Below are 14870 nucleotides of genomic sequence, written 5' to 3'. Positions count from 1 at the left end.
GCCACGGCCACGGCCACGGCCACGGCCACGGCGCGCTGCGGCCTCCTGCAGCGCTCCAGCGGGAGCAGAGGGCTCAGACGAATCGCTCCGCACTGCCGGCAAGCGTTCGTTTAGAGAGGAAAAGGAAGCTGTGGGAGACTGGACAGATTCATAAAGTCAAGAAGCCATCTCACTGGTAAAAAAAAAGTATTAATTTTACTCAGTTGTTCACTTTTCCAGGACAGCTGAGAAAAGCATTTACAAACTCATTGTCACACCCTTCACTTTTTGGTGTTAAAATTTCACCCACTTCAGCATGTTCTGATCAGCTTTGCCATGCGCACTAAACTGCTCTTCCAGGAGTACATCCTGTAATTGCCTATTTGTTCAAATGGAAGTCAAAATACCAGAACACAGCCGCAAGTATGCAGCATAAGAGACCAACAAATCAGAGACTGTATTTCATTCTCCCAAGGCAGAACAGGTTGGATACAAAAACCAGATTTTTCCATGTTGGGGTCTTTTCTGAACTGGATTCGTATCTCCTACCACAGCACAGTGCTAAAGGTCCGTCTCCTCTGGGCCAAGACAAAAGCGCTTTATGTATTGTACTGCCAAAACAGCATTCAGTACTCCAGTTATCCAAACATTTTTAGTATCAACAGGAAAGACTGTGTTCCCATTACCTTTGAGAAGCGAGATCTTAAATCTGTACTTTTAAAGCACTTCCCCACTGTCTTTAGCCATTTTAAAGATGGTGCCCTGTGACATTGAGCTGTCTCCCTCAAATGGAACAGGACAGACCTGTGTGCTATTTGTCATCTGCATCAGAAGTCACTATAGCTCAGCTCCTCTCTTACAGATTTGCTGTGCTTTTTCTGATGCTGTTATTCCAATAGGGGAGAGTCTTACACAAAAGCAGTATTTTTAATCACTTCATTAGACCAGAACAAACTATGGAAGCAAAAGGACAGCAGAGAAACTCTGTTCATCTGGTCACCCTGTTCATCAAAACTCACTCTTTGGCCAAGGTTTCCCTGAGTAAATTATGCTATCCGTTATCACCACTGCCCCAGCAGGCAGATGAGAAGAGGGGAAAATGCCTCTAGTTAGCATATGTACAGCACGCTATGCATGTAGATCCGGGCCAGGAAATGTTCTGTGATAGCAAGGATTTGAAGCAGTAAGCATTAGTCTTCCATCCACCTGATAAATATCTACCTGTCTTCCTCCAAGCCCTCTGCTTTAGCTCATCTAATTAAATGAAAGCTGATCCTCACTGGTATTTGCAGTGCGAGACACCCTAAGGCATTAATCAGCTCAAGCTATTAGCTACATAATGTCTCTAAGAAAATTAATGGTATATGCTAAAGAAACCATAGTTCTCTCTCTCTCGCTATTAAAAAAAATAAAAAATTAAAGAATGCTTGGCTTAAACCAGATTCAATTTTTTTCCCCATTCTTTTATAAAGTTTGAGCAAAACAAATACATATAGGAATATACTCATTTTTTAATTCAGTCCCAACTATGCACACTTCTATGATGGTACCCCATATGTACCTCTGCAATAGGGAGATCTTCTCTACTTGCGTAATATTATGATGGTTACATAGTTTTTTATCTCTGTTTTTTGTTCAGAAGCATGGGAATCTCCCCTGTGCATGGAGCTGTCAGGTGGAAGATGGTGTGTGTTCTCAAATGAACACGAGCTTGGTACTGTGAAATCAGACCTTCGTAGCAACAGGCTCAGCAGCAAGGGCAAGCACAGCAGTTGCTCGCTCTGTGTCACTCTCTCAAAGCCCAGGCAGTCACGCTTGGTCTCTGCCTATGCAAAGGCGGACTCTCCTGCTCTAGACAACACCCTCCTCCTCTCCACTCCTAACTTCGCTTCCAGGGATGCCAAAAACACTAACAGAGAATAATGGAAAATGATAGGTCAGCAAAAAAGATGCTCTGCTTTCCAATAAAAAGGAACAATGCAGCTCTTATTTTTCTTGAATCCTTCATTGTTTGAAATATCTCTTGCAATGCCTGAACACAGTTTCTCTTTTTCCTCTTAACTGTCAAGCTTCCTTTCCCTCCCACAAAAGCATTCAACAGAACTCAAGCATATCAGGAAAGGACTAGGAAAACTTGTTAGTATCTCGCACTAGTATCTGCTGCATTTGGAGCCCTGCTCATCAGTTTGAAATTCTTTGCAAGATTTCCTGCTGCAAAAATAAATCCTTTAGTGCTATTTCTTCAAAAGCAATCCTTGTAGCTCAAAATATATTAACCGCCAAATAACAACAAACCAGCATTCCAGTATAACGAGAGAAAGCAAACTTGTCCGATTTTATGCCTAAAAGTATGAACAATAATAAAAAACATTTGTTTTTAAGTATCAAAACTGATATGACATTGTCTTTCTGAATAAATACTCCACAGACACTTACCAGACTTGTTTTTTTTTCCTTAAATCAGGACATAAAACCTGCTTGAAATAAGCTTCAGTGGGAGAAGAATATAAAGAAAACAGATTTTCAGACAAATTCCTCAGGAGCTATCACAGCCTAAGCTGTGAGCATCCAGACCCTCTGTATCATATCCGATTTGGGTCACTAATGAAAATGAATTTAAGGGTTCCAGTCTAGCCCCTTATTGGCCTGTGGCCAAAAACACCTACAAACTTGCAGAGTGCTTAGGAATGCAAAGAAATGGGGTGCTAAAGGTCACACTGAAGCATCTCCTACATAATCCTAGTAATTTTTAACTCCTCACCTTCAGAAATGCCACTGAAGCAGATACTCACCTGGCTGTTCTGCAGAGTATCACATCTATTTTTAACTGTCTAACACAGAGCTGTACAATATACTTAGCATTTCAAAGGAGATACAGCAATTCTATGAAGTCATGAAATACTTCTCATTTCAGTGTTGCAGTGAACATTTGACCCATGAATCTGATATGCATAGTCCAATTCCACAATAAGTACTAAACTTGTTGAAGTCCAGAAAGAAAAGGCAAAAATCCCCCAGGATCAGCAAGAATCATTGCAGATTTAAGGGTTACCTTAAGGGAAAAAGTCTCACTACATATTCACACACACACACACAAAAAAAAAAAAAAAAAAACCACGCAGGTAGGTTTTTAATTATTAGATATTAATTCAGTCTCGGCTTCCTTGCAAAGTGTATAAGGCATGAAGGCATAAAGGAAGCAAGCAAACTGCCAAAAGTAGCATAGATTCAGCAGTTAGTGGGAAGATTAAAAAAACCCTACAATTACAGCACATACTGTACCCACAGCTAGAACTACTAGAACAATAAACTCAGCACTGAATGTTTTTCTGAATGCTATCATGTGTAATTTCAGTCTTGAATTACTAATTCCTGCTAAATGATCTTAAAGATAGTCTTGGTAGTCTTATGTTGATTTCACACCAATACCGAATTATCAACAAATTCTGTAAATTTATTTGTCTATTTTGATTTCCGTATTTAATTCTGTAAACTTTATAACAGGCTTAACAATTTGCTACCTTGCAATGCAAGGTGGGGAAGATGAGAACACGTGCTGCACTGAGCAAAGCCACAGCTTCTTCAGAGTAAGCACGGACGCATGCTTTATGGTCTCTAGGGGTGCTGGTGGACAGCGGTTGAAAATGAGTCAGCAGTGTGCCATGGCAGCGACGAAGGCCAGCAGCATCCGGGGCTGTAGCAACAGGAGCAGAAGCCAAGGGAAGCTCAAGGCAAGTAACTGTTCCCCTTTACTTTGCTCTCATTAGACCACATCTGCAATACTGCGTCCAGTTTTTAGGCCCCTCAGGTCAAGAAAGAAAAACTTGAGCATGTCCAGTGAAGGGCCACCAAGATGGTCAGAGGGCTGGAGCACGCGGCCTGTGAGGCTAAGGGAACTGGGCTTGTTCAGCCTGAGATGGCTTAGGGGAACCTAATAGCAGCCTTCAAATACCCAAGACGACAGAGCCAGGCTCTCTACTGAGGGAGATAGGGAGACAAGAGTCAAACTGAAACAGGAGAGTTTCACTAGATCTAAGGAAAATATTTTTCACTATGAGCATAATTAAGCATCAGAACAGGCTGCCCAGAGAGGCTGTGAAATCTCTGTCTTTGGAGATTATCAAGGCCCAACTGGACAAAGCCCTGAGCAGCCCGGGCTGAACTGAACATTAGCCCTGCTTTGAGCAGGAAGTTGGACTACATCACTTCCACCCTGAGTCATTCTATGCCTACCAAACATCTTTTTATTCAAAATGCAGAACACAGTCAAGGAACAATCACCTGACTACCTATCCCCTCTACCTTTGATTTAACAGGCATTAGAAAAAAATGCGCAAGCCTTACTAAAAGATGGGGGAGATGCCAGCAGTTTCTAATGTATCATTACATTGACTTTAGCAGAAAAGATCGTTATTTAAAAGACAGAAACTTTAGTTCCATGTTTTGTCAGAAAAGGCATTGGCAGAAGAGCACAAACTAAATTTTTCCTTGTTGGAATGAAAGCAAATTAGTTTTGCATCAAACGTGCCAGAAGCAGAATCTATCGCAGGTTTCTTACCTCCCATTTGCTTGCAAGCTTGACAGGCACCTCTATGCCCCTCTTCTCCAGCTGTTCCAACTTGTAATCTTCATATTTTCTGTACCCTGCATATCCCCCACCTGTAGCCACCAGAAGATGGAAGGGGCGCAGACGAAAGACTTGCCTTACTGGAGCAGTATGAAGCTTTTTCTTGTCTGTAATAAAAACACAGACCTTCAGGAAACAAAACAAATACCCAGGAAAGAGAAAGCTATGATGTGGGGTAAAGGACATCAGCCGAGATGATGAAAACATTATCAGAGATCAGTGACGCAGAAGTATGGGCATATGCTCCTAAGTACTCCAGTTATTGCAGCTCACCAAGCTACTGAGGCTCAGTTGATGAGCCCCAACTACCCTTAAGTGTTCTTAACCTCTTCCCCCTTTCCCCCACGTCCCTCCAACATTCTTCCCTCCAGACAACATACAAACGAGCTGCCTGAATGCACCACAGGGCTGGGTTTCATAGCTCTCATATTTGCCTCCGGATTTCTATCATACTTTCCAACTACGAGATTTTTCTACATTGCTACTGCATGGAATAATCAGTTTATGGGAAACAACTGAAGCACTGTATAGTGTCATGCTTCTCAATCTGTATAGCTTTCATTATAGTTGGGGAATCCCCAAATTCTACAGCTAACTAGAAGAGGAAAGGAAAAAATTACCTGCTTTAGTACAGGTTTGGTAAACAGGATGGAGACACATTTCTGCTGTAGTACAGGTCATTATATGGAAAAAAAAATATAACTATTATTGCACCTATTGCTTATTGAGCATTACCAAGCTCCTCTTGCTTAACACAAGCTTTACATATGGTATGGGAGATGCATGTATGCTGTACTGTTACTAAGCAACAGGTCAGCTCAAAGGGCAATCACAGTGGAAAGCATCTTCCTTCCAAAATCTTCAGAGAAGACAAATACGTTCAGGTTTAATGAGTTGCATAAGTACAGAATGTGTTTCTTCTATCTGCATCACAGTCAATCTCAAGGCTCTCAGCAATGAACGTAAATCACTACGTAAGTCACTAGAGAAAATGCTGCCCGAAGGAGTTCATTGCGGACACTAATTGGTGTCATTTCCGCAGCAATCATTAACACAAATGATCCGGAATGAAAAACAATGGACAACATCTCCTTCTGTCAATGTCCAGCTTAGGACTTGACAACAAAAGAACACCTTAACAACGACAAAAATGAACCTACTTAATTTGTACAATACCAAATCTATTTCTAGGCATGTGTAAACACAATGAACAACTGTTTGGGAATCTTACCAAATAATTGCTTCGCAATTTAATTCTAAGTAATAGAGTGATCAGGTGCATTCAGGTATTCTTCCTCCATAATGCTGCAAAAAAAGATGCCCAATAAAAGTAATTCTTGGTCATCTTTTGTTTTATCAAAATACTATTTTTGCTCATTTCTTTCCTATACATGCACTTTAAAACATACTTTGATTTATATGCCTTAAAATTCATCATAAAGTATAGTGTGTTATGTGAAAACAGCTTTATTCTCACTGGGAAAAGGAATTTTATTTTTTGGAAAATACAAGGCAGCAACTAAAATTACCATTAGATTTTGGAAAATACTCTACCTAAAGAACAACTCTCAATAACAGACAGGGATAATTTAGAACAACTAAATTTTTATAAAGTAAGCCTGTTTTATTTATTTTAAATTTACAAAGACTCTGTAACCTTTCAACTGGGGTATGCATAGACAGCTGCATCACTATTGCAACAGAAATGTCTGTACGGAGACAAACAATACTCTTTAGCCCTAAAGCCTTGAGCTCCCTTCCCACCAAATCTTTGGTCCAAAGTCAGCAAAGCGGCTCTGCAGTTTCACCAGAGCTTAGCAAATTCCCAAACCAAAATGCCTCAGTGCAAACAGCTCTTTTTGGTTTGTAACCAGAGAGAGGAGGTTTCCACTTCGAGAGCCTTTACTGATTGCACCTATGCGAACATTTCTCTCTGTGCAAGAGAACCATTTTGTGTTCCACAAGGCACAGCAAACACATACAATTTAATCTGTCGATAACTGATGTGAAGAGTTGTTTTTTCCCCATCTCCAGCACTAGTGCAACAGCACTTCTGTAACAGGTATCCAAAACACGATCATCAGCAAAGACATTCAACATGCTATTGCTAAGCTTTTTTTGTGCCTAAATAAAACTCCCCACCTTTCAGACATAAATGAAATTCACACAAGTTTTCAAAATCCAAGACAAAAGGATTATTTACTGATTTTGGCAACAATATCATGTTCAGGCAGCTGGCACTGTTTAGAGATTTCAACTGAACATTGTGTTCTTTGATGTTGGGAAGATTTCTGCAGCTCTGGCCAGCAGCATGAGAGTGTGAGGAAAGCTCATGTCTTGGCAGATGAGCCAGTAGGAACAAGTCCAGGACAGGAGGAAAACACTTGGGACTTTTAACATACTAACAACATCTTTATAGACTTTGAACTGTAAATTTGAACTCCTTACAGATAAGGCAAACCTGTTTTGGATCTCCCTTAACCTTCAAGTATATTCCGCAAACAAAAAGTACAAGTTACCTTCTTTGCAGCAAGTGAAAAAGACTCATTCCCTCAGAAACATTAAAGCAAACTGCATAAACTGAGGCCTGCTCCAGTCTACTCAGTGAGATGGAACAGCGCAAATACTGCTTTGTTACTCCGACCAAATTAAGGATGTCTTCTGGAAAAGGATACAAATTCTTAACAGCAGCTGTTGAGATAACAGAGAGGTTGAGATAAAACTAAAGGAGAGTTATTTTCTCCTCCTAATGACACCCTTTGCAAATCTTCTAAATTTAAATCTAAATCAGAATCAGATTACAAATAATTACAATGTTAATTATCAGTCAATTATTTATCAATCCTTCTGGGGAATTAATGTGTCGGTTGCACAGTAAAACAGTAACTCAGACACATGAATATTGGATTATTGTTTATTCAGTAGTCAGAGAAAGGACATTTGCCTTTGAATAATTTCATTATCCAAATCCTTTTCTGCATACCAATATTGGTAACTATACTAGGTTTTATAAATTGGTATTACTAATTAATTCAGTTTTATAAAATAACCAGAAACAGACTCTTTGGGCTACTGTAAAAAGACTTAACTGTAAAAAAATCTCATCTGTACAGAGATTTGATTATTATGTTATTGGGCAGTATATAACTAAACAAAATATAAGTTGATATAACAATTAGTTTGTTTTCTGAAAACTGTAGGCAGTTTTTATATTGACATGACACACATTTGTTGGAACTTTACCAACAAATATTTATTAAAAAACCAAACAGTAATATTCACTTTCCACAGCACTGCCCAACTAGAATAACTCCAAGTACAAGCATCATTTTAAGCACACCGGCAAGTCTTAAACATTTCATGGAATACTACTATGATTTCCTGATTTATTAAAATTACAGGTACAGATAGAAACATATGAGGATATTCAGACCTTTCCTTTCTTACAGGCCTATTACACTGCTGAAGTCTGAATTCCACAGATGTCTCCTGGTGAATCAGGTAATACAGTCAAAATTTTCAAAATTCCCATCTATTGTTACATTCTGTTGTTTCCTCAGTATCCATTATGTATTAAGCTTGAAGTCTCCCTACTGAATCAGTCACTTCAGAGCCTAACACACAACATTATTTCATCACTTTTTGTGTTGATAACAGATAGCATTTTAGCTATCAGGCTCATTATGCATGGCTATGCTATGACAAAAGTCTCTCAGACAATGTCCACGTGAACTTCTTCACACCACCTTCAAACCATCTGTCCAGAAAGAGCCAGAGACAAGCGTGCCTGGCTGGCCTTGGCCATGCCCACCTGCTACGAATATTCAAGAGCAACAAAACATAAAAAAAAAAAGTTGCAGAATGTGATAAACCATTAAATTTATGTAAAAGACTCTTGTTATCCAGCCCATTTCAATTTACTGACATAAAAGTGACTTCATGATTTTGCCCAACTGTATAGTGATTATCAAAAGACATACTCTGAGATTTACTGTTTGTAGAAAATAAGACATTCTTAGTAGTGGTCCTCTGAAAACTCCTTAGAACATCTGTAAAACCAATTTTTATAAGTTAAAAAGATGATGTGGTTTAGAGCAAAGACATTGGCATCAAGAGGATCCTATGCTTTATGAAGGATTTAGCCCCTAGCACGATGTTTGATTTGCGAAATTCCTTTGTGCTTCAACAACCCAACAGGACAGGAAGGTAAGGAGTCTAGAAAGCAAAAACCCTGTGACTTTGTGGTCATAAGCAAGGAAGCTGCATTACGCAACAGTGTCATAACTGTAAGATTGAAGGGTAATATTTTCTGAAGGGAGTTCAGTTTGACAGTACATGCTGTTTTAGAGTTGCTGTGATAGTTTATTTTAGCATTATATTGACTTCATTACTGTGATGTCTCCTGACCATTAGGAAAGTAAAACAATTGATGAAAAACACTGCCAATGACAGATCCTGACATACATTCTCCCAGGGCTAAAACAGTACATTATGGCATATAACTCTATAGGCTGTACTGGCACATCAAATGCAAATACTAACACATACCTTTTCCCTTCTGTGAATATCTAGAATAGAAATGGGACTTAAAAATTTCCATTTTGAACACTGCTCAAGATATAGTGCAGAAACCTCTTAACAATCTGACTCAGCCTCCTGCATAGCTCACAAACTGGTTTTGAAAGGCAAGTCCAGGTATGGGAGCAAAAATTATTAAGTGTGCTCGATATGAACACACATACCCTCAAGGACAGAAAAAGAGCTTGGGTGACAAGTTTCTAAATGACTGATGTAACGTGTGTGTAAAGTACCTGGAACGTTGGCTCAGCACAGCCAGTCCACTGAAGTGTTTTTTATATAAAACCTGTCCTAACATGAATATATCCGCTAAATGTATTGCGTCTCTAAAGCAGAGAGACTTTTCAGCCATAGGCTCTTTGGACAACTATATGATCTGCAGAAAGTAATTAAGGAAATTAAACCCATGGTCAATGGGCTTTAACTTGCTATACTGAGATCATATTTACTAGAAAAATTTTATGGGGTTTAGAAAAGTTTAAAAACTACAGGTATAGGGGCTGCAATATATATGTTCTTCCCCACAAAGTTCTTTTTTCTCTAGCACCTGTTACTAGGATTGCTCTAAGCCCTGAGATCACAGTCCTTCTGATTAAATTTGGTTTACATAATATTCTGCTTTCTCCAGCTGTTGAAACTAGGTAGTATGGGGAAATTGCTCATTTTGCATACAGCTTACCTCGAAAGTGACACAGTTGTGACATGACTAACTTCTAGTTTACAGTATGTTATTAAGAGTTTAACAAAAATGCCTGCAAGGAAAACTTGCTTCACCGGTGTGCTGACATGAACGTGATACAAGAAAGGTGCATTTGTATTGTATTTACATGCCAAGAGGCATATCTGAAGGATGTGGAGCTGCTTGGCTCTTGTAATGTTTGTACATATTAAGTTATTTAAATAGCACACTTGTCAAAAACCATGTATTACCAAGGAAGATAGAAATAGACCCCAATATAAATTTCCCTTACCAAGAAAAAGAGAGAGGGAGAGAGAGAGAGAGAGAGCGCGTGCGAGAGAGAGAATGAATGCAGCAGCCATGACTTCATTATCCTAGCTCCTCTTCTGCTGGGCCTGCTAGACAGGTTTCCTCAGAAGTGATAATCCCAGTGAAAAGGATGAGCGTCAAAGGCTTAAAAAAAAGGCAAATATCCTCAAAGGGGACACATTAAGACAGACCATTAAGGTGGCGGATCTCAATACAACAAAGCAAGCCACGGGATTTTTTGTGATAGAGACACACACAGCTACAATACAGAGTGAGAGGAAACAAAGATAATGAGGAAGAAAACTCAGAAGATAAACAAGTGCATGTCCTGTTAAGCCCCACCAGAGGTATTCCTACTTTGGGGGCTGACATTCCCCTGGATGAGATTGGCTCTGCCTTTCCAGTTTTAGCCAAGAACAAGGACTGCTCTGGATACTGCAACTCCTAAACTGCTGTCCACATTTGTTTGTCTGCAAGACTCCCCATATCTATAAAATCATTGTGGAATAGGTGGCACTTCAAAAGGAAGGAGGAGGAAGCCTTTAGTCATCGTTAGGGGAGCTATTTCTCTTAAATACTCCTGTTGTTTGAGCAAATAATTTCTCTTAAGTTTTGTTGTTGCTGCTACAACATTTGCTATTCATATATTCCAGAATAGTTGAGAGACAATAAATAACATCTCATAAGGAATCTTATGAGATAGATAAATACAGTTCTTTTACTGTCTAGAAAACAAAACACCAAAGGAGTAAAGCACCATTTGCAAGCACATGTCTATGGAAATGCCAGGAATTGAACAGGTCTCTAGACTCCCAACTCCATCTCCTTTAATCTCAAGGATTTCATATTTGCCCATATGTGACCGTCAATTTGCTTAATTTTGAGCTATTGCATTTACAGATTTCCTGCAACCCTTAATTTAAAAACACTGGATAGGCAAGAGCCTTTCTTCACTTACCACTGAAAAAGTTCCTACAAGGCGGCTGTTTCCACAGAACTTGAGTTCTAATACACAGGTTCCCAGGTAAAAGGAAGTTACAGCTAGTCAGCAAACTGCAAATATAACACACAAGAAATGGTTGCCTAAGTACAGACATTTCATAATGCAAATCTAAACAGTTCAACATAGTGAGATAATCTTATATTCAGCAGCTGATTAACATAGAGGGAAAAGTCTCCTTAAAGAGTCATAAAATTCCTACAGAATCTTTCCCATCTAGTCTATTCTGAAATCTGTCAATTCAATTACTCCTGCAAATACTGGATTTATTTAGTGTTGCATCCATTTTATCTTTTCCTTTTCTCATCAAAATACGGACACATGTTCCTCTTGAAGTTAATTCTATCAGATCAGTGATACTTAGATGATATTGTGTGTGTGCTGATCTCAACAACGTCCCTTTTGGTACTGTATATTGATGTCATCATGTACCATATCTTGGGCTGTTATAAGTTCTGATATAGTTATGATTGTGAATACAACCTGAGTCTTACAAAAAAAAAAGGGGGGGGGGAAGCAAGCTACTATCTTCTTCCATTTCATAGACTGCTCAGGCCTACATGTTCGATAATCTGTTACTTTTTTTTTTTTTTTTTTAATAAGTGACTCTAGAGCTGATGAGAGTTACTATTCTCTAGAGCTACCTCCAATTTAACACAAACCAATTTTTATCCAACAGCATGCGAATAACGTCTTCTAAGGCAAGCACATTACTGGCATTTTGCTGGGATAAATGAGAATGTTTAAGGCAAGATTTCTTTACTTATAGAGAAGTCACGTAGCACAAACATCAACGTTATCTTCTGCAACAACATGGCTAATATGTATTCGCCTCCCTCCAAATATAATGCTTCTAGTGGACAAAGGCGAGTTCAGTCATCCTCATCAAAACAAAGTCTGCTTGCAAACGTAGTGGTCAATTTTGTAACGACATCATTTAGCACTTGGGATTATTTCTTCTCTGCCAGGCTGCCACACAAATGTCATTTAGGAAGTTCCTTCAACAGCTACTGTTTTAAGAGATACTCATGAATGGTGTTCATGTATCTCTTTCCTTACCACCTTGGTGGGGAGGTGGGTACATAAATTATAATACTTCTTCATACAATCTGTATCTTTTCTGGTATAGCTGGAACACTAAAAAAGCTGCCAGGCACAGAAGCTCTTCTTTAGGGCTCTGAAACTTGTCTTACCACTTTTTTACACTGGTGAATTGTAATGTCAGTGGTTCTGCCACTCTGAAAATACAACAAATAAAGCTCATAACTGTCCAACATTGGAAAAACCTTCAACCAGGATTTTTGATATATTTAATATAAAACATTTCATGTTTCTAATAAATCTGAAAAGGATTCATCTGATTGTAGAAGAATGATTCCTGTTCAAAGTTTGTAAATAAACCTGTTTAGACAAGTACGAAGATGGCACGGCACCACCGCGGACTGCTGTTAGACAGGATCACAGATCCAAACCGCGCCAGGAGAGGGGCAGTGTTCTCACACAAATGAGCTCACTACCTTGGGAGCAACAAGGTCTGGCAGGTCTTTGTGCAACCCACTCATCCTGGGATGCAAATGCAACAGCTCCTGTCTTCGCCTGGCCCTCAGGCCTTCTGTGTGCTCTTGATCAGACACATATTGAACAGAGAAATAATGTATTTCCTTGCAAGCTATTACATCATTTAGGCTGATGTAATTACAGGAGATGTTTATAATTCTCTCAGATTTTTAAGAATGAATTTCAGATACCTACTGAGTTACATATAGACTTTTTAATAATGGAGAGAATGTCTATAAATAGTGGATTTCTTGTCCAGAAGTCACATAATGATAGTAGACGTTTGCTAACAATGGTTTAATATGCTAGTCAAGGACAAACAACTATAGTTTTCACTTATCCCCATAACACCATGTCAATAATATTTCACTCTACCCTTCAGCTCCATGATCACTATTAAAACTACTGTATTAAATCCAAATATGATGAGACAGTCCTGTGATAACCTAAATATGACAAGACAGTCCCTCCCCCGAACACGGATTCCCCTAACCAGGTGCCAAACGTTCCACACTACTTCATCATCTCCCAGGATATTATTTCCTTAACAAGACAGAAAAAGTGTCCCTACATTGCTGCAGAACCTGTACGTTTTACATAGCAACGTGATGCAATTTTATAATGAACAATGAGGTGAACTCATCCACTTGGGTCATGCACCAGACCTATACTCATCTGCTATATTACAAGACCTGCTTTAAAACATATTGAAACACCTGGGATAAAAAGAGCACTTACCTATCAATAGACTAAGAGCCTGTAGATTACTACTAAGGGGTTCAAAAATAACTACGATAACCTGATCTGGTTGCGATTAGACTTAAATTGACCATACACCAGAAAAGCTTTAGTGCCCTATAAAATGAAGAAAAAAAAAATTAAACTACTTAGCTACAGCCTAAAATCTCACACCTCAGAAACCTGCATCGTACTGCATCGCTTCATAGACAAGTATTCTCAAGACATAGATTAGTCTTAATACATAGCAACCTAAAAGACACCCAGCCAGAACAGAAACAGCCCCACGGCTTCCCAGCCAGGAGGTGTTCGTCATGTTGCCAAGGTACGGCAGCGCATACTGGGACTTCATATTGCAGCAGATCGATTAGCACAGAGGAGGGATGCAACGATTAATTGCAGACCCTAAACTCTCATCAAAATTGTTTCTAGCATCCAACACAGGAAAGCCAATCTCCTCTTCGCTCTGAAACCTGTCTAAAAGGAGACAGAGGCGGTAAGGCCAAGCAGTTACGGTCAGCGTCGCCGTCCCTGCTCAGGACGGGCCGGCCTTGCCGGCTGCCAGCGCGCAGGGGAGCGCCGTCCTGCGTGCCCCGGAGCTGATGGCTCCCACCGGAGCGGGACCGCGGACACCCGCGTCCCTCGCGCCCCGGCGACGCCAGGCCCCGCTCGCAGGAGCAGCGGTGCGGGGCGCTGCGCACGCGGGGCCTTCTGCGGGCTTGGAGAGGTCACGCCAAGCCAGGAGACCGCGGGCTTTGCCAAAACACACAGAATGGCGTCGTAGAAACAGCTTTATTATTATTATTATTAATTATTATTTGCTCGCTATGAAAAGCGCAAGCTCGTTTGGGACCCCTGCGGCTGAAGCGCGGCAGCGTCCTCGCAGCCTCGCTGGGTGCCTGCCCCGCGGCCCGGGCTCCCTGCCGGCGGCCGCCGAGGCCCCGGGCCAGGAGCTGCCCTCCGCCGAGCGCACCCGGCGGGCGCGGGCGCTGCCGACGGCGAACGCCGCGTTAGAGCCGCACGGGGCCGCTCGCTCTTCCTCCTCAAGCAACCAGAGACCCTCAACCGTCCTTCCCGGCGCGGAGCGGGCAGGGCTGCCGCACAGGGCCCGGAGACAGGGCAACGCCCGAGCCACGAACATTTGCACCCGAGAGGGAAACGTGAGCGGGGGGGCCGCGGCGGCGGAGGGCTCCGGCCCGGGGGGGAGGCAGGCTCCTCCTCACGCCCCCCGCCCGGGGCTCCCGGCTGTCAGGGAGCGGCTGCCGCTTCGCCCCCTGCTCCGCCGGCCCCGGCAGTCCCTGCCATGGCCATGACTATGGCTGTGGCCCCGGCCGCCGGGCAGCGCGGCGCCGACACCGTCCCCGTACCTGCTCCGCCGCAGCACCGCCCGGCTCCCCCGCGCC

The 14870-nt window shown here is 41.3% G+C and overlaps 3 protein-coding genes across 9 annotated transcripts in view; 2 read left to right on the top strand and 1 right to left on the bottom strand.

The window, feature by feature from the left end:
- The window catches only part of SFI1 (SFI1 centrin binding protein), a 52420-nt gene extending 47920 nt beyond the window's left edge, over positions 1-4500 (top strand). The window contains exon 32 of one of the 2 annotated variants that reach the window (XM_026075133.1): positions 3599-4500. The gene's annotated coding sequence lies outside the window, so the exon portion shown is untranslated. The other variant, XM_026075134.1, reaches the window with a different exon arrangement.
- The window catches only part of PISD (phosphatidylserine decarboxylase), a 27986-nt gene extending 15496 nt beyond the window's left edge, over positions 1-12490 (bottom strand). For 3 of the 5 annotated variants that reach the window (XM_026075148.1, XM_026075151.1, XM_026075152.1), the window contains exon 1: positions 4538-4627. Coding sequence is in view for 1 of the 5 variants with exons in the window: in XM_026075150.1 (XP_025930935.1) it covers positions 4538-4713; positions 11131-11299 (345 nt within the window). In the remaining 4 variants the exon portion in view is untranslated. Of the gene's footprint in view, positions 1-4537; positions 4714-11130 lie in introns of those variants that run through there. The other 2 variants (XM_026075150.1, XM_026075153.1) reach the window with 2 other exon arrangements.
- LOC112970592 (melanotransferrin-like) overlaps positions 7304-14870 on the top strand; it is a 25406-nt gene continuing 17839 nt past the window's right edge. The window contains exon 1 of one of the 2 annotated variants that reach the window (XM_026075140.1): positions 7304-8107. The gene's annotated coding sequence lies outside the window, so the exon portion shown is untranslated. Of the gene's footprint in view, positions 8108-14492; positions 14628-14870 lie in introns of those variants that run through there. The other variant, XM_026075145.1, reaches the window with a different exon arrangement.

Source organism: Apteryx rowi, unplaced genomic scaffold (genome assembly GCF_003343035.1).
Source record: "Apteryx rowi isolate R43461 unplaced genomic scaffold, aptRow1 scaffold_40, whole genome shotgun sequence".
Taxonomy (NCBI): domain Eukaryota; kingdom Metazoa; phylum Chordata; class Aves; order Apterygiformes; family Apterygidae; genus Apteryx; species Apteryx rowi.
Note: the sequence above shows the minus strand (reverse complement) of the source record. Positions and strands in the feature narration are given on the sequence as shown.